Source organism: Cydia amplana, chromosome Z (genome assembly GCF_948474715.1).
Source record: "Cydia amplana chromosome Z, ilCydAmpl1.1, whole genome shotgun sequence".
Lineage (NCBI taxonomy): Eukaryota > Metazoa > Arthropoda > Insecta > Lepidoptera > Tortricidae > Cydia > Cydia amplana.
Genome location: NC_086096.1, coordinates 2,920,130 through 2,941,106, shown reverse-complemented (window position 1 = coordinate 2,941,106; position 20,977 = coordinate 2,920,130). Strand labels below are relative to the sequence as shown.

Here is a 20,977-nt window from a genome sequence, read left to right as displayed (position 1 = left end):
CCTCCTCCCTTAGGGCTGATTTAGACGGCGCGCGAACTCGCATGCGATTTTAGCAATGCGGACTGTAATGTTGGTTACGTCCAATTTAACCGACCGATCAAACCCCGCAATGTAATGAAACTCTCATGCGAGTTTTCGCATCGTCTAAATGAGCCCTTACGCTCTTCGTCTGTCAGCTGTTTACAAAATAAACTTTTAAATTATTTTACGAAACATTTACCTCAAATAACGTAGGTAGAGTCTGTTCGGAAAGAGAAGAGGCGTGGAATGTATTAGGCCCCATACATTCCACGACTCTTCTCTTTCCGCACAGACTCTACGCATTATTCACCTTATCACCTACAAAATAAGGTGCAGAATATTCTGTAAACTCTCTCATAAAATATGGGCCGGATAAATTACCTATTAACATTAATCCAACGTGAACAAAACCTGCATTTTCAATCATGTGTGGTTGCGATGTTTAACTCCGTTTAAATATTTAATAGGGTCAGATTTTGTCGGGTACAAAATAAGTAAATAAATTCAATTTTTATTTCAGTATGGATCATGCATTTTTGTTGGCTATACCAGGCGGTCTAGCATGAGTTGCGTTCTCGCGCGTGACGACGTGACTCGATACATATTGCGCGACTTGAAGTATGGTTTAATGGTCCCTGTGACAGTTCCGTAAAGTTTTTTTTTTCGGTGGGATTAATAAAAAAATGATGCATGTATTTTTTACCGTATTTTTATTAACTAAAATACATTTGTAAAGAAATTAATGTGCCAAACTTCCAAATAATGTCTACAAATATTTTACGTGACAGCTACTGCATTTAAAATTAACTGTCATAGCGTCCATCATTCGCCGCGAGAGGTATAGTAACATCAGATTCATACAAATAAATTATAATTTCTGAAATATCGCCATTATTGTACCTATGTAATATTTAACCAGCAAAATCTCAAGCGACCACAATGGATTTTCATACAACTTTGCCAGCCTTGTCTGCACCGAAGAGTTTTAGGCTATCAGTTTAATATTTTATTGAAAAGTTCCTTATGTAGGTACATGAGGCTTAAGAAACCTTCTCCTAGGGAAAGCCACGTTTTTAAATTCGATACCAGTTAAAATGTTTCAATTAAACGTTCCCGTTAACTTTTTAAATTGGGCGCAGTCCGATTTAGAAACAAATATGGGAAAGGAAATTCCAATTTTACACGCGCATGTCAAGAGAAACTGAACGGAGTTTGCGAACAATAAGTTAACTTAGTAAACGTATTTTCACCACACCAACTGGTAAAGTCTGTCTTGATTGTTCAAAAACTGATGAGCAAAGATGCATTTTATTCACATGTGAGGCAAAGTAATCAAATGCCAATTTTGAGTTGTTTTCTGGTAGAATTGACTTTTAAATGATGATTTTGAATGATAAATATTTAATAACATTCATTAGGATTTGATTAGGTTTGACTTTGTTTGATATCTTACAGTTAATATTTTCTTCGGGTTGGTGTGGTGAAAATGTTTGTGTTTCACTCGGGGGAAAACTTTGTTTAACCCTCGTGCTTTAAAACCCTCGCAACGCTCAATATTCCATTTTTAGATTTTGGAATATTTCGCTTGCTCGGTGTCAATAATAGCACAAGCGGTTAAACAACAACTTTGCCCACTTGTAAAACAAATAACTATTAAGGTGCAGTGGGTTCAGCAAACATTTTTTATGGTTCAGTACCCAAAGGGTAATAACTGGACCCTATTACTATAACTCCGCTGTCCGTCTGTCTGTCTGTCACCAGGCTGTATTCGCCTATGGCTCATAAAAGACATCTCGGGACTCGTAAAATAATAACACACTTTCCACACTTTCATTGAAATGTACTTTTACAGTACACACGTTGTTTGATACACGTGCGAATAGGTAATTCGCAACTCGTGTCGATTCCCTTCGGTCGTGTTTTAATTTATCGCCACTCGTTTCGAATTTCCTCTTTTTCGCACTTGTATCGAAAATAACTATTTTGAATTTAGAATTAATATCAAACGTGGAGTGATCGGTAGGGACACTGGTAGAATATTCGTTTAGTTTACTGCTAGAACCTGATATATTAATTAAAACCAAAGTCTTCTTTAACAAGTCAATTAGTTACATTTACATTGTAAACCCATTTGCGGTGCATTTCAGCGCTTCGGTTGTAGCACTGACGGTACAGCGAGAAATTCAGTAAAATGCTGCAAATTATGTTAAGGTATGAAAATCGGTACGATTGATCTTTGGAACATTTGAAACAATTTGACCCGAAGCACCAACAAATAAAAAAAAAAACGAGAGGAGTTATGACGTCATCTTTTATTTGTATGGAATAAAAAAAATATATTTAGAAACCTATCGTGTGTAGTATTAAACGAAAGGGCTTTCTGAGCCGATTCCAAAAATATATCACATCACTACATTTTAGTTATTTTTTTTAAATTATAATATAATAATTTTCAAAACATACCAAGTTTGGGCTTCTCGAGATACAAAACCGTTCAATATTTTTTTGTAAAATATGCCTCAAATTATACCTAATATCCTCATATCTAACCCTAATAAAGCAATTTTGAAAATATTTACTTTTTTTTTAATTTTTCAATTTTACAACCTCCGCTAAACGTATGTATCGTGTTACCGGGCGTCGGTAACATAGTGAGGTGAGTTTTCACTTCTTTCGGCACTCCCGGAGTGCAACCCGTTGTTTTGTATTTTTATTTGTTGGTGCTTCGGGTCAAATTGTTTCAAATGTCCTAAAGATCAATCGTACCGATTTTCAGACCTTTAACACCATTTGCAGAGTTTTTTGGGGAACCGCTATAGCTATTGCCCGTTTGACCCGTTTCTATCCTCGTGCCGCCCACCGTACAAAATTATTGCCAAGGAAGTTTGAATCTTGTTATATTTTCAATTGGGTTGAATTTCATTTGTTCAAAAAATTTACGAGACAAATGAAACGCTACCTACGTCGTTTGTAATTAAGGTTGATATTCCATCGAAACTGAGTGTACATCCTGATGTACATTGGGCGGTACGAGGCTATTGTGTTTTACTTGGCAAAGAATATATTATTTATGGTTACTACAGGAACAAACAGTAATTATAAGAAAAACTTGCCGTGAAATGTAAATTAGACACCTTTATTGACAGAGCAATAGCAAAGGTCTCCGTTCCAGCTTGGACAAAAATGCTTCGGCAATAGGTATTACTTGACTTTAATCTATATTCACTCTGTCACATTCTCGCACATCTACTTTTGTTTTAGCGGAAACAGGACAGGCGCTATGAAAGCGGAACCAATTAACGATAACGAATTTTCATTCGGGGATCCTCTCGAGAACGATATAGGAATAAAAACCACACATACCCAATATTTAACCAGGTCACCCTACTGACGTGCAAATGTCGACTTTATTTCTTATATGATTGGGTTTAGATTTGACTGTAAAATGTAAGTGAGAATGAAAGTTTTTTTTTTTTTTGTTTAACATGATGCCTGTCGATTCTGGGTGACCTTTTTTACGTTGGATTTGACACGGATACTGACATTTCGACTATGCGTGACAATATCGATAAATAAATATTAAGGGACATCTTACACAGATCAACCTAGCCCCAAATTAAGCAAAGCTTGTACTAATATGGGTGGTAGGCGATGATATACATACCTACTTATATAGATAAATACATACTTATATACATAGAAAACACCCATGACACAGGAAAAAATATTTGTGTTCATCACACAAATAAATTCCCTTACCGGGATTCGAACCCAGGACCATCGGCTTCACAGGCAGAGTCACCCACTAGGCCAGACCGGTCGTCATGTTTTTAGGGTTCCGTAGCCAAATGGAAAAAAATGGAACCCTTGTGGATTCGTCATGTCTGTCTGTCTGTCCGTCCGTATGTCACAGCCACTTTTTTCCGAAACTATAAGAACTATACTGTTGAAACTTGGTATGTAGATGTATTCTGTGAACCGCATTAAGATTTTCACACAAAAATAGAAAAAAAAAAACAATAAATTTTGGGGGTTCCCCATACTTAAAACTAAAATTCAAAAATTTTTGTTTTCATCAAACCCATACGTGTGGGGTATCTATAGATAGGTCTTCAAAAATGATATTGAGGTTTCTAATATCATTTTTTTCTAAACTGAATAGTTTGCACGAGAGACACTTCCAAAGTGGTCAAATGTGTCCCCCCCCCTGTAACTTCTAAAATAAGGGAATGATAAAACTAAAAAAAATATTTATTGTACATTACCATGCAAACTTCCACCGAAAATTGGTTTGAACGAGATCTAGTAAGTACGTCATAAATCTCCTAAATACGGAACCCTTCATGGGCGAGTCCGACTCACACTTGGCCGCCTTTTTAAATTTGTTATTTTAAGTAAGTTTAAACCAAAAAGTAATCGATGCTTTCAATCAAAGATAAAATAAAATTAGAGGCAAATTTCATACTTTATAGCTTTATGCTTTTATCTTATGTTTTTTCTGTCGAGCGAAATTCAAGAAATCAGAATTCGAATTTCAAATCGATGTAGTTTTCAAGAGACAGGCCATGTTAGGTAAAAAAGAGCACCATTTCCTATACAATATTAACACACATCGTTCTTGGCGGTGAATGTGTGAACACATAGTGTCAGCGCGAGCTACGCGCTACGAGTCGATAATACTGAAAAACTCGTAGCTAAAACCGCCTACTAACAGAACCCGCCTAGCGGTTCGCTGGCAGTGAACGTGTTAAGAATGACTCACCGGGCCGGAGCTTCCGGCGCTTCGTTTTCTACGGAAAGCACCACGCGATCAGCCGTAATAGAAAATGACATGTCGGACGACTCGGCCCGGGCACGGCCCGGTCTAGCGTGAGTCATCCTTCAATCGCCGAGCAAAGTTACGCATCTGGGCAGAGATATGTACACAACTCGTGGGACGCCATCCGCGAATTAGTGCCATGTATTGTATGAATGCCGCGTATTTTCGTTCTGTAACCGCGTCCTACTGCGCCTAGGGCTGTCTCTCGCTTCAGGTTTTGCGATGTTTGTATGTATTTATGTTCGTGTCAATTCTTGCAAGCTAAATTAGACCCATTTCAAATTACTCGGTTGAGCTGATTTCTGACATATGAACAGTGAAGTCAAGTGTAAAAATATGAGTGCACTACTCAAGTACAGTCAAGTAAAAATATGAGTGCACTACTCATACTCAAAAATATGGCCCATAGCTCTTATGTTAGCGCATTAAGAACTATGGGACATATTTTTGAGTAAGTTGTATGCTAAGTACTGTATGTATATTTTTACGCTTGACTGTACATATTGGGTGACAATGCAATATTATGGTACTATCGAGCTGATCTGATGATGGGGAAAGGAGGTGGCCATAGGAACTCTGTGATAAAACAACGCAACCTAATTGTGTTAGGATTTGTAACAATTGTCTCGATAACTATTAGTTACCTGTCGAAAGAAAAGTACAGTCAGCATTGATATAGAATAAAGAACTGGATACCCAATCAGCCGCAAAAAATGGCCCCACAAAAGTAACGTTGAAACAGATCACGCGTTACTTTTTCGTTTAGTCTTGTTTGAAACGCTCAAATGTGAAGTTGTCAACAATTACGAAATGTGCCGTTAAAATATGTAAAAATAACAATGATAAAACAAGGAAAAAGGATGGAATGTATTTCTTTCGGTTAGTTCTTTGGATAGCATTACATAATTTATGTAATCTGGTGGTAATTTTATGGTTTTGAATAAATTAATTTGTTAGTACCAAAGAAGGGATGTCAAGGAACAAAAATCTAATGAGTCGATGTGAGGTCAATATTTATTTTTATTTTTATATGGAATTCGTAAGGAATAATATTATGTTTAAATTCAAGATTTCCAAGAAAACCTATGCGACGTGCAAAGTGGACTGCTATTTAATTATAGCAAGAGATAGGGGTGATGCAGTTTTAAACAAAGCAAAACGGCACTTGTGTGATCGGCCCATTTCCCTGTTTCCGACAACCAATAAGGGCTTATATCGACTAACTGTAAATGCTAAACCTGTCTGAACACAGTGACAACCACAGGATTTTTTTGGGTTATTTCCACCAACTCGCTTTGGTGGTAACAGTAGTTACCAGTGGTAAAAGGTGGGAAAAAAAATCCTAGTAGTTACCACTGATATCAACTTGGTGGTAACTAGTGGGAACAACCCGATTTTTTTTATAAAGTATGGACTTTATAAAAAAAAATCCAATCAGTACCTAAATGTCCCCGTGCACCCGTGCGATGAGTAAATGTAGATCTAAAATACACAGTTATTTTATTTGATAAGTTGAATTTATTTCAAGGAAATTAGTATTTAAAGACGTATACTTACTTATTAAAAATTTAATTTGTTTGAATTTGAACCACGAATTAATTTTATTTAAATTCCCGATTAAATTAAATTTGTTTTATTTATTACTTCAATTGGTTTTTCTGTACAGTAATACCTATTCAAGTGTACCAAAGAGACTCCATTCGTTCATTATTCTCGTTTGACGTTGCTTGACGTAAATACGTTACGTTTAATGCCATCGGACTAAATTTTTTAACAGTGTTGGTACTTATGTATGCAAATTTGACACTTAATGCTTACGACATTAAGCTCTTTTCTGTACGAAACATTTATCTTGACTCAAAATTTACGTAAGCGTTTTTATCATCAATGCAAATGGTGCGAAACGTCATTGGGATCCACATATCTTGACGTTTTTGTTCTGCTTTGTGTGTCTATTTCTTTTATATTAAGTCAGTGACAGTCAGCGATAAAAGCTTATAAGTAGCAAAAAATTTATTTTGGCAAAAAAAGTATAATTTTTATTTATATTTATTTTACTTATTGAGATCTTTTAAGCGTAAAAGGGAAAAAAGTGTTGTTTGTGAATCGCGCGTGTTTGGCGCATCCTATGACGGTAACCTACAGCAAATAGGGCTGGCGCACGCTGGAAACAAAATATTTCAAAGCAAGGTACGGTCATGGAATTTAATTTCAGTGCCATTTCGGACCTTGTTACGGTGACAAGTTATGCGAGCCCTAGCGACTTTCATATTGGTTCTGTGACAAGGTAAGAATTAATACTGAAATAAAAAAAATTGACTGTACCTGCGCCAAGGAGTTCTATCATTATTTATGTTTTTTTTATGTTATAAAATTAATATGTACTTTCGGTTTTATTGTCTATGGTACTAGCAAATAACGCAAAATTTGGACCCATTCACACTTATAAAAAAATAGGTATGAAATTTTAAAAGGTAAGTTTTTAATAAACAAACATAAACATCGTTGATTTCAGATCATTGATCCATAACGTTGTTAGTATAAAAATCTTAAAAAATGTTAATTACTAAAGAAAACAATAACAACAACAAAAAACTAAGAGCTAGGTATAAAAAAACTAAGATCTAGATATTTTACTAGCCGTCACCTTTTTTAAAGAAATATCCTTGCTAGTGACAGCCCTAGCGTCAGCGGAGCATTGACTCACAGCCAGGAATAGCCGCCGTGATGCAACGTTTTATTTAGCGCTATAAAAACTGCGGCCTTCCTAAACGGCACATCCCGATAACACACAGACATACAGACATACATACATACTACATATACAGGCTAAATTTTACCAACGGACTTTTTGAATTTCAAAATTAAAAAAAAAATACTCTTTAAAAACTGCGGCCTTCCTATACGGCACATTCCGATAACATACAAACATACATACTTACACATAAGTATACAGGATGAATTTTACGAAGAGACTTTTTGGTATTCAAATTTCAATAATTTTACTCTAAAAACTGCGGTGTTCCTAAAGGGCACAGCCAGATAACATAAAAACATACATACATACCTACATGTAAGTAAGTACCTATACAATTTGACCTTTTGAATTTCAAAATTCAAAAGTTTCAATCTAAGTATAAAAACTGCGGCGTTCCTAAAGTGCACATCGCGATACCATACAAACACATACCTACACATAAGTATACAGGATGAATACCAAGGGACTTTTTGAATTTCAAAATAATAAAAAAATACTCTATAAAAACTACGGCCTTCCTAAACGGCACATCACGATAATTTACAAACATATATATACACATAAGTAGGTAATACGTATACAGGGTAAATTTTACCAAGGGACTTTTTTATTTAAGAAATATTTTGTAAGTAGGCCGCTCTGCCCTGCTAATAGTAAGTGCAGTACTTGCATGAAAATCATCGTTTAAATAAAGAACTTATTCAAAGAGAACAAGATATACAATTGCATGACTTTTCAACTGCGATTACTGCATATGTTGTTAGCACGGCAGCGCTTTCCGCACAGACTCATAACTACATTTTATCTACCGACATCAAATAAAGTATAGGTAATATTTTACTGGCCCTAGTAAATTCACAGAAAAGGTACCCACCTTCACCTCAAAAACCTCAAAGGTAAGGAAAGGTATTCACCTTCTCCTCTGATATAGCCATTTTTAGGGTTCCGTACCTAAAGGGTTAAGAGCCAACAGGAGTGGTCATTTCTCCATACAAACGTACTCGACTCTTTCCTCCGTGGGTTTTGAAGCTAGAGCAATGATTTTTTCAACACAGATTAATATTGTCAATATCTGTGTCGGACCGTTTTGCTTTTTTTGATATTTTTGTTTTTTAAGGCGCTAGAGCCCTTCAAAAATGGCCAAAATGGCCTAATTGACTATGCCGCAATGAGAGGCGTGCTATTCAAAACTGACATCAATTAGTCAAAAAAGCAAAACGGTCCGACACAGATAATGTCATAATCATTTAGATTTCCAAATTTGGTTACGATTGGTTAAGTTTTGGAGGAGGAAACAGTCGAGTACGAAACCTCGATTTTTGATATTTTTACGCAGGATTTTTCGCCTTGTCCTTATCGCACTAGTTTTAGGAGCCGCTTTCGTTAGCGAGACGGGTATATTTACCTAAAATATTTAAATCTTAGCTCCTGTTGGCTCTTAAAACGGGACCCTATTACTAAGACTCCACTGTCCGTCTTTCTGTCTGTCACTAGGCTGTATCTCAAGAACGATGATAGCTAGGCAGTTGACATTTTCACAGATGATGTATTGCTGTTGCCGCTATAAAAACAAATACTAAAAACAGAATAAAATAAATATGTAAGTGGGGCTCCCATACAATAAACGTGATTTTGTTGCTCGATATTACGGAATGGTACGGAACCCTCCGTGCGCGAGTCCGACTCGCAAATAGCCGGTTGTCTTAGTTTTTAATTTATGCTTAATAATATTGACGGAAGGTGCACAGTAATAGGCGGGTCAGCACAGTTCATAATGTATGAGAGCTCTACATGAATTCTCACACTAGAGATTTTTTGAGATGTGATAACCTATGTTGCAAATACTATATTTAAAAAAAAATCTCCACAAAATATGTCACATGGTTTTAATAAATCCAAACTATTATTAAAATAGAAAAAATATATCAAAACATGAATCCGACACTCGAGAGTTTTTAATATGCAGTTCTCAAACATATACTCATTATGTATTTATATTTTCTCCCAGCTTGACACCAAAACCAGCTCCCAATAATTTTCTTTATTAAAAATATTTTTTTATATAAAAATAACAACTATGTGTACATAACAATTACATGTTAATTAAGCTCTGTATATTTACTATATCCTACAAAAAAATCTCTCACGTAAATTAATCCATTTAATTACTATTAATCATTTTTGTTTTGAAAATGTTTTCGTTGCTTCGAGAAAATGGACAGTGGGTTTGTTTTTCACTTTCTCAAATCTCTTTCTCACGTTAGTGTAACAACAAAAAATCTCCCACGTATATGTAATATTGTATGGAATAAAACCATTATTAAATCATCCAAGCTATTTAAATTACCCTAAATGGCGGGTACTGATTCACTGTAGAGAACGTTTTATCGACTTCCATATCTCCGTCTCACTTCAATGTTTGCGGCAGACGATAGTTCCGCTTCAACAGCCGAGAGTTCGCGATCCGGTCGACCGTTAATTCTCCCATGACTATCTTACCCAGTTTCATCGGTATGCGTTGCGCGCTTACTTAACACACCTCAGGCCAAGCTCCTATAAAACGCGCAATGCATGCATGCATTGCGGTATCTCCTATACGTCACATATGTCAGCTATGAGGCTATGACATGGCTATGACAGACTGTGGCAGTTAGTTCCAAACAAGTATACAGACTTGTCTACCCACCATAAAGTTTAGCGTAAAGAGAATATATCACTCCTTAGTGAAAAACCATACGGTTTGTGCGAAGTTGAGCGTTATGTCAATGCTAATAAAGATGATGGTTTGACTTACGGAAATGAATAATATAATATCATTTTATTTTGTATTTCCAATTCCCGTTTCATTTACACCCAATATTAAATCTTTTTCCGTAATAAAATGCGTATATAATTGCACAAAAGAAAAACCTTATAGTACAAGAGGCGGACTTAATGCCATAAGGCATTCTCTACCAGTTAACGATGGCTTGTCCTCCGGCCCATTTGATCGATGACCTCCTTTGATTATTTATTTTTAATGGACGCCAAAATCCAGACAGGAACTTCGATTTTGACATTTACCACAGTAATGCAGTCGGTAGCAATGTCGCGCTTCAAAATTGCTGCAGTCGACTGCATTGCTGTAGAAAACGTGAAAAAGGTCATTCAAAGGGTAATAGGGTTATATACACCGCGGGATTTAATAACCCGAAAGATTTAAACCAACGATTTTAGAGCCTAATTAGAGTATATAAAGTTATATAACACATAGTCCAAAAACCCTTAATTTAAGAGATATTAATTATTTAAAACAAATCACAAGTAAAAAAATCTCAATTCTAACGCACCCTTATGCGTGACGTAGCCACCAACTAATTTTACACGCAGACGCACTAACTACATGGTTATTAGCCAGTTTCACTTAATTAAGTTTGATATCCTACAAAAAGGTTTCACTACCGAAATTTTGTTCTGTTCTCAATCACGAGAGTACAAACTATTTACCTTTACGATAACTGGCTGATAGTTTGACGAAAATGACGAAATTGATGTCAATAAAATGACATATTTCATATGTCACACAAGATATGCGCAAGATAACATCTTTAAATTTGATTGACTGTAATAAATAAAATTCATTTAGCGGATATTCACTTTGTGTACGGATTTGGAAACCCGAAGAGCTATGTGCTTCCGGCACGACGGACCCACTTCAGCCTAGAAGTTCGTAAATTGGCTAGACGAACAATACCCTGAGAGGTGGATTGGCCGTGGAAGCAACGTCCTAACCTGGCCCGCCCGGTCACCCGACTTAACGCCATTGGTTTTTTTCTATGGGGAACTCTGAAAGATAAGGAAGGAATACTCAACACCAGTGAACTCTGGAGAAGAATTATTAATAAAAATTCGAACGGCTTCCGAAGAAATAAAGAACACTTTTGTAAACCTAAATAATGAAATCCGTTTAAAATTAAATCTTTGTGCTGAAAACGGTGGTACACACTTCGAAAACCTAATTCATTAAATTAATAAAAAAGCGTAATTGTTTAACATAGTTGTTTATTTTACTTTACTCAGTATAAATCAACACATCGAGAATTTAAAATACGTACTGATAAGCATGATCGATATTTTAACAAAAGGTCATTCAAGTAATCATCCCTTTCCAGCTGTAGTATGAGTTAAAACAATAAGAGGCATGATTTCTTTCGGATATAATCATGGTTAATGGCTTTGGTTACCTCACTCAAAGGAAAATGATTTTATCGCAAAGTTTCAACAATAATAACTGCACTATACCTACTGTTGTAGTAATTAATAAAGTTTTGATACAATTTGTGGTATTTTGAGGTGCCAATCAATTGAAATAATTTCAACGTAAACATGATCCTAGACATAACTTGACACTTCTTGTCATGGAACACATGTCACTGCATTCGCCGTGCATCGTATGATATCGGAGTGATTCATGAAATGTCATGCTCGCTCTCTGTTTCTCTACTTGAGATTAATTAAACTCGCTCACTCTCTGAATAAAGGTTTGTTCACAAAGAAGCGGTAAATTAATATGATTTAATTTGTACTGAAATAGTAGTTTAATTAAAATACATATATAATTGGACCCATGTTGATATAACATTATTTACTCGTACTGTCGTCAAAAATACGTGATTTAAATCTTTCGGGTTATTAAATCCCGCGGTGTATAAAATGAAATGATGCATTAATAAAACTTTAGTTAATTAACAATATTATATTAAATCATTAACAACTTTGACAGCACGATCTCTTCGCAGGTAGGTGCTCTACAAGGAGTTTATATTACAACATTATTTCCAAGAAATAATCTCTCATTGTTACGAAAATGTTGGTAGGGTGGCTTTAGGTTACTTTTCGTTCATATCGTCTTGGATATGGGTGAACATGGTGTTAATACACTCAGTATCAATCAACCTGTAAAGATATTGTAGCCTGGCCTTTTCTCGAAAAGTCTTCTAGAAAAATTTACGCTCATGTCGTCTCGGATATGAGTATATTTGGTATCAGTGCATTCAGTATAATATCCTGAACACAAATATATGAGATGACAAGCGCGAAAGTGGTGAGGGTAGTTGCTATGACGCAAATTTTTTACCATTTTTCTTTTAAACATACCATGTGGGGTACCAAATGAAAGGGCCTTGTGAGTACACTGTAACACTTTTACTACTTAATCCAACAAATTATTTGAAAACGTTCAAAAATTTCACAATGAGTTGAATTCCAACTGCTCTAAATTGACTAAGATAACTTGATCCCAAGTTTCCTTGCAATTATACGTAATCGAGGGCCAGGCTCATACTAGTTCTCATGTCGCGATGCGCTAACGGTAACAAAAACTAAGCGTTACGAATTGCTGACATTTGCTTCTTTTAGTTTCACTCTACTCAAGCATCGGATGACAGGATCGTTGAAAAGGGACAAACATATCCTTTGACGTTACGTTACTCTTCTCGTGAATTGTCAAATTTTAAAATTCGAAATTAGCTTTGGAATTTGTCCGGGTGGCTATTCGAAGTATAACTGGGTGGACGGTACTTACTAACCAAATAAGCTTGAGATCCAGTATCATAGATAGTTGTAAGACTTCAAGGGTCTATTTATATCTGACTGTGCATCCTGTATTCTAAACGTTTTGTGAATAGATATAAAAATTGACACCTATCATTTTTCACATAAACACAGACACTTTATGCATTGAATTATTAAACCTTAACGCAATGCCATAAGTCATAAGGTATATTTTCCTAATATACCTTGATGCTAATTCGAACTTTGTTATAAAAGATGTCATTTTATATCATTCGCGCGTGCATTTCACTCGTACTAGATGAAATATGTATTGGTGCGAGCGAGACGGTTGGGCGAATGATAACAAAATGATATCTTTTTGACATCTTAAACAAAGTTTGACTTGGCCTCTGTGGAAGCCTGGAAATACAGCATACTTCATTGACTTTTTATGCTGGAAATTGATTTAATAATTGCGAGAAAAATAAGTATGTTATTCTTCAATAACTTGTACAGTTACTGTCAAAAAACTAGAAGTGTCCATTAATTGTGTAGAACATTATTTGCTGTTTGTTTCCAATATCATGCTGCTATTCTGCGAATATAGCAGTTCCTCAGGCAGATAAATTAAACATGATCGAAACAAATACTATTAACCACAATAGTAAACTTTTCTCTCAGTGTGGGATATTCTCGGTCATGAAAAACTTACAAAGTTATTGTTTTTTTCATTAAATCTATAATTAATATTATTGTCGGGAGAAATTCTGACCGTGTAGTCGTGTAAGCTTCATAGCCCATTCTTCAAAAAATCTCTAGTGTGAAATTACTGTTTAGGTAGTATAAAATATAAAATAAAAAAAATGTTATTTCTCAAAAACGGGAACAGATATCAAGTTGTTAATTCGCAGCCGGGTATTCAATATGATATATAATTCACCCGTGTAGAAACATTTGACTGTGCAATTAATGTAACTTTAACTTTATATTGACTCCACTATAAGCAATTAAGATTGAACTAAAATCAGAACATATCCATGTCAAGTGAGCGTTCAAAAACTCAAGAGTTGGCCTATTTATTGGTAGGTATTTATAGATTTCAATCGCAATGGCAAGTTACACTCTGTATACGAGTATGTGATGTGTGTGTATAGTTTCGCCATAGAGCGGAATTCAGATTATACAAAGATGTTATTGATATGCTATTCTCGCGCATCTCGCTCGCACCAATAAGTAAAACCCACTTCTGTGGACGATACAATAAAAGAGACTCTGGTAGAGTCTGTGCGGAAAAAGAGTCTTGGAATATAAGGGAACCAAATAATACATTCTATGACTCTTTTCTTTCCGCACAGACTCTACCTTCTCATCAAATTCTCATGTTTTTACAAGTTTTTATTTAACTTGCCTTGTTAGTAAGTACATACCTATGTATGTTATTTTGTTAGTGTGGGTTAAATCTTGGAAGCTAAATTTGACCCACTTCCCGATTTCCGATCGACATGCCTAGTGTATGCTCAGATATTATTGAGCGTTTTGGCCGCTCCGATATTAAAAACCGCTGTAACGATCTCACCAACTCTTCCGACACTCCACCCGCCATTTTATTTTCTCGTAAAACGCAAAGCGCTCAAATAAAGTGTACTAAATTGTTTACAACGGCCTATTCATGGTACATTAATCCGAATACGACCTTAATCCCATTAAATTACGACCGAAATTCACTTGATAGCACTTGCATCCCGTTCCATGCGTTAAACATTATGACGTCATGCTCGCGATCTCTTTCTGACCTTTGATTTTTGTTTGGGCGTGACAGAGACGGGTAGTTTTCCCGTGGATTCTAAAATTGGAAGGATTTAATTAGTGTTAGTATTGGGTTTGTTTAAAACGAAGTGCTTTCGTAGGGTTACCACTTACCTGAGTTTTGGTGCCTTCCTGATTTCTAAGGAATTTTGATTATTTTTCAAGCACAAGACAAGTAAAGTATTTACCCAGATATTTCATTTTAATCTGACAATCTTACACTAATTAATCTAGCCGACATAATAAGACATAACCCTACACAAAACTGAGAAAATCTCTGTAACACTTATCTCTTTCTAAATAATATACAAATGTCAAATGATATATATATTTGAGTCATGCTCATGACCTAACGCAAAAAATGTCTCTAAAATTAACCTCAACGCGACTAAGTACGTATCCTTTGCATCTTGTGTATATTTTTAGACAACCACGAATTTTATATTACGCAATTTTGACGCAATTTTCACATAATTTCAATGGCTAATGGCACAGAATAAATAATAGTACTAAGTACAGAAGACTCACTCTCTAACAAAACGCGTCTGTTACGATCAGCACAAATATGGCCGCTAGGTGGCGACAGTGCCACGCGCGGCTTATGGCTTTCCCCAAAATTGGGGCCGAACGGATGTACTCTTAGCTACCTGTAGCAAAGCGACGAAATCGCGGAGTGAGACACGCCTGTTAATGGTAACCCTATGTCAGTTGAAGATTTGGTCTGGCGCTACTTTCGAGTTCATATAAAAAATGTTTTCTCAAAGAATCTAATTTATAACATTATTTAAGTAAAGCCTGACCAGTAATATATGATCATTGTCAAGAGGGCGATGTTGTTTTCATGTCAGTTGACAGTTCAGTATAATATGAAAAGAATAGTTCCAGTGAAATTCCGCAACATGGCGCGTGATCATATATATTCCTGGTTAATTTTGTACGGCGTGTTGAACGCTTAGTTTCTAGTTTTTACTTTGAAAAACAATTGAATTTTACACGACTCTCAAAATTTTCAGCTGCTAGTGGTAACCCTATTTAGTAGAGAGTTACCACAGACAAGACATCCTCTAGACTGAGCATAGTAACGCTATCCCCTCTGCCACAAATATACGGTAATTTTATTCCATCTTCGAATCAAAGTGTCAGAATCCTGTGCCGTGATTGGTCCGTGTCTTTGAACGGACCAATCACGGCACGGGATTCGCTCACCTCGTGCCAGCATCGGTTTCATGAAATAATTGCTCTAAACTCCGTCTAGAGGATTCCTAGTCTATGAGAGTTATATACACACGGCGCTTAGGACCCTTACTCATTGTTTCCAGTGTCTGATGTTACGGTGTGTAGACATGCAGGACATGACCGTTTTCATGGGGCCTCGTACACTCGCCATCAGATATATCTGAGCGGACGAAGTGGACAAATATATCTGAACACGCACTCTAACGCCTTGAAAATAGAGGCGTGTTCAGATAGTTGTGAGCACCTTGGCCGCTCCGATATATATCTGATGGCGACTGTCTGTTATGTACCCCTAGGGTACGTTTCATTGGATAGCGTGACGTGACGTACGCGTTTGCGTTAAGAGTCCGCATCAGCAAGCTCGATTCTCCATACAAACGTAGTTACGCTCCCATTTTAAAACGACTAGTTAGATTGGTCTGAAACTTTGTACTTACAATAGGATTAGGTATATTTAGATCTGTAATTAGTTTATGTAGCTTCAGATACCATTATTAAAAAAATACAGCAAATTTAAGTTATTAAAAGTAGTTTTTGCTGTATTTCAGTTGTTTGTTTATTTGTTTGTTTGTTTTATAAACTGGAGCTATTAAAACTAATTACAGACCTAGATATACCTCATGTCATTGTATTTGTAAAGTTTCACTACAATCCAACACTTGCCAACACGTATAGTAGTTTTAAAATGAGAACGAAACTCCCTTTGTATGGGAAGGTGAAATTCTGCCGCTTGCTGGCTCTTAAATGTCATTTTGTATAGGATGGCGTTGGAAACTCATAATCCTTGTACAAAATGACAAACGCTATCGAGAACGTAATTTACTTTCTATACATCTCGATCACACTAATATGCGAGTACGAGCGAGATGCATAGGAAGTAAATTACGTTCTAGATGGCGTTTATGTCAGTGACAAACTAGTGGTAGCCACCACTGGTAGCCATCACACTGTTCGAGCGAGATGTCGCAGTCGCTACCGTAAAAGTCAAATGTCAACTCGTGGTACCTACACTACCTACGGCTACAGATATTTGAAAAGTGAAATAGTAATTAAACAAAATGAGAGCGTGTCATGCACAAAAAAACGGAAATGGCGAACAATGGATGAACTGTACCAAGTACCGGTGGTCGCAAATCGATGTCACGGCTACAGGATCATGGCATTTGTTTTAAACTGCCGTTATACGCGGTGTTTTAATTAAATTTCGTTAATTTTGGGGTATGGCTAAGCATCAAAATTTAACAGTTTTCACCAGATCCCATACATAAAGTCAATAGGGAATATTACGCGAAACTCTGCGTAGGCGTCTATCCGTCTGTCTATCACCAGGCTGTAACTCATGATCCGTGATAGCTATTAGACAGTTTACATTTTCACACATGATTTCTGTTGCCGCTATAATAAAAAAATACTAAAAACAAAATAATATATTTGAGTGGGGGGGGGGGCTCCCATACAACCAACGTGATTCTATTTGTCGTTATTTGTGTAATCGTACGGGGAAACCTTCGTGCGCGAGTCCGACTCGCACTTGGCCGGTTTTTTTTAATCAATATCCATTGAAGCAATCGCTACGGCCATAGTACAATTCTACGTAAGGTTTGTTTTCTAAACCACTTTTCTCTGCGCACGCGCTTTCCCTCCCACGGGTTTTCCACTCATATTGTTTACCTGCTCATAAATATGTGGACATGTACGTGATTCTATTATTAATGTCATTTTACTCGCATAATGGTAAAAATATTTAACTTTAATTAGAATTATTTTTATAGGGTCGAAGTGTTTAACAAATGGCGTCAGCATAGCATAGCCTGTCATCCCTAGAATTTAGTAAAAAAAAATTTTTTGCTCTTTGGAGAAAGGGGCAAGCTATGATGGCGCCATCTATGCAAACCTTTGCCAGTTGGGCGTTTTCTAAAATAAATATCGAAAACCTGATTCTTTCAAATCTGGACATTCTTGGGCTCATTCTCCTCAGAATCGACAGCATTCTCCATTCTTCCATTAAAAAAAGATGTCCCAAAATGTCCATTCCATTACGTCACATTTTATTATGAGAAAATTTTCACTTGTATGGACGTGACGTAGTGGAATGTACAATTTTTTGGGACAAGTTTTTTTATCATCAGGATTGAATATGCTAGTGATTCTGGGTTGACTAGATTTGTGAGAATCGGGTTTACAATATTTATTTTAGAAAACGCCCAGTTGTCAACCCTATTGATGCCTTTGTGCTACCGAAATATGTCAGTTTTACTATTATTTATAATTATGCATAGGTATAAGTGGGTTAGAGTAAGCTGAAAACCGATTTTGTACAGGCACCTGCAATAATATGTTACACAACAAAGGTCGCAAAAATATCTGACACGATCTTATTTGTAGAGCCTTAGAGCGTGTCACATTTTTGCAGCCTTCGAAGAGTAACATATTATTGCAGCCGACTGTACACATCACTACATAGTATAAAACAAAGTCGCTTTGCGCTGTCTGTCTGCCTGTATGTATGCTTAGATCTTTAAAACTACGCAACGGATTTTGATGCGGTTTTAATTTTGTTAACCCGTGCGAAGCCCGGGTCGCTAGTAATATGTAAGTGTAAGTAAGATAACGCAACCTCGTTGAGTTTAGTCCATCCCCTAAAGAGTCTAAAGGCTAACATAATGAAACTCCTATTTATCTGGGGGCACGGAAGTGCCCCCGCCAAGTCGAGCTCTACATTTATATATTGCTGTATAATTCTATTGCGAATGTATTTTAAATGCCCGCCTTGCGAATGTTTTGCTCTGCTTTAGCCGTGCGAGATGATAGTTTGCTTTAAAATTTAACTAGCGACCTGCCCCGGCATCGCACGGGTTAACAACTTATATACAAACCTTCCTCAAGAATCACTCTATCGATAGGTGAAAATCGCATGAAAATCCGTATAGTAGTTTTTGAGTTTATCGCGAACATACAAACACACAAACAGATGCGGCGGGGGACTTTGTTTTATAAGGACCAAGTAGGCTAGGAGGCCATCAAAATAATGAATAAAAAATTGCGCTATAATATTTTTGAAAGAAAAAAAATGCTCTAAAACATTACTCCCATTTTCGCAGTTGCGTAAACAGTGCATTTCCTCTCAAACTAAAACAAAAACAACTTTTATCCAACTTTACCCGAACTCACCCACCAGAACTTAACAAAACAATAGTGGTTTTTGATAGTTCAACGTACGCCTTCAAGGTTTTTAATACCTATAGGGCATACACCTAACGGTACACGCAATACATTATAATAACCTTACTACGTTAACATAAGGTTCCATTCCCATTGACGAGACTGTATTGGTAACTTTGCGCTGAAACAAAGTTATTTGTGCGGTCGCAGGGAGTTTTATGTAATGGGGTTAAGGTCGAGAGTAGTTAAGGTCGAGTGTGTTCGGTGAGTCTCGCTATACGGTGCGGTGTCCTGTGGCCGGGATTTAGTTTTAATCCGCAGTGGCAAAGACAATGTTGGTTAAACAGTTTGAAAAGGATATTGTTGTGTAATACAAATACATGGATTAGTCTGTCACTCTAACAAGCCGTTGATTGACCGAGTGTTAGCGAAGGTCTCCGTTTCAACTTGGGCAAAAATGCTTTTGTAATGTCCGGATGTTATTCTCTGCAGGTCGCATTTCTCAACCGATTCTAGTTAATTTTTATAAGCAGGTTTCTGTAGTTTCGTTTTTTTTTTAAAGTATGGTATCCCTAGGAAATGAACAAAAAGCAGCAATGTACATCGAACAACGATGAAATGCAAACAAAACAGTTCCACAGATAAGATATAAATACCACGCGATTTTCGAACAATTCAAACGTAGTGTTGCTAGCCCGCGATTTTTTCTACTGACAAGATTTGCTTGACCAAGTATAACTGACTTATAAAAACCCTGAACAAACCATCCTACGTTTCAGACATGCTACGAAATGGAGAGGTACCTCCGCGAGGAGCCTCGCGGCAAACGCCGCTCCGAAGAGGAGTGGGCGAGGTCCCCCGTCTCCCCCCCTTCGCCCCCTCCGCTGTTCGTGGCCGCGGTGAAGAGCGAGCCGCCCAGCGACACAGAGGAGAAAGGTACGTAGGCCTCGCGGATTTAGGCCTCGCGATTTTACTCCCAATCAGTGTTGGCATTAAAGAATAAGGGACAATTTTACACAAATCGAGATAACCCCACTGTAAGCTCAATACTAAGACTTGTGTTATGGGTACTAGAAGACAATATAATATATTTATGTAGTTATAGATAGAGCGCTTTTTTGCAAGTCACTTATCTTCAGTAGTCATATTATTTGTATTAGGATCGCAAAATGTAGGCGCTTTCATTAGTTCATTAGTGTGTTTTTATTTACAGATACAAATTAAAATGATTGTTTGATCGACAATCCGTACTTTTAGTACAAAATCGGCTTATCATTTTAGTATCTGAGATATAAAAACACAGCTTATGCCATTTAGGCCTAGCCTTTTGTAGGGTTTGGTATATAAGTAAATACCGGTCAGTATTTCGTCGATATTTTGTAGGTACGCCAAGTTTAACTTTAATGCAGAGTCTAGTAGCCCTTGCCTTACATTATTTGCTTTATTTTAGGCCTCGATACAACAAGCAATACGTAAAGCAACCATGAGTACGGGCGGAGACGCGTACTGAGCTCTTGAAGGCATCTCCTATTTAACCTATTTAACACTGAGGTGAAGTGAATCTCAAGAGAAAGAAAGGCATTCATAACCATAACGCGATTATCAAAACCCGTAGGTGCGATAAACTTGAGAGGAAATGAGTA

The 20,977-nt window shown here is 36.6% G+C and overlaps 1 protein-coding gene across 3 annotated transcripts in view; it reads left to right on the top strand.

The window, feature by feature from the left end:
- The window catches only part of LOC134660916 (Krueppel-like factor luna), a 91,109-nt gene that overhangs the window by 58,333 nt on the left and 11,799 nt on the right, over positions 1 to 20,977 (top strand). For all 3 annotated transcript variants that reach the window (XM_063516796.1, XM_063516797.1, XM_063516795.1), the window contains exon 2: positions 20,114 to 20,270. In XM_063516796.1, the coding sequence (XP_063372866.1) occupies positions 20,114 to 20,270 (157 nt within the window). The remainder of the gene's footprint in view (positions 1 to 20,113; positions 20,271 to 20,977) is intronic.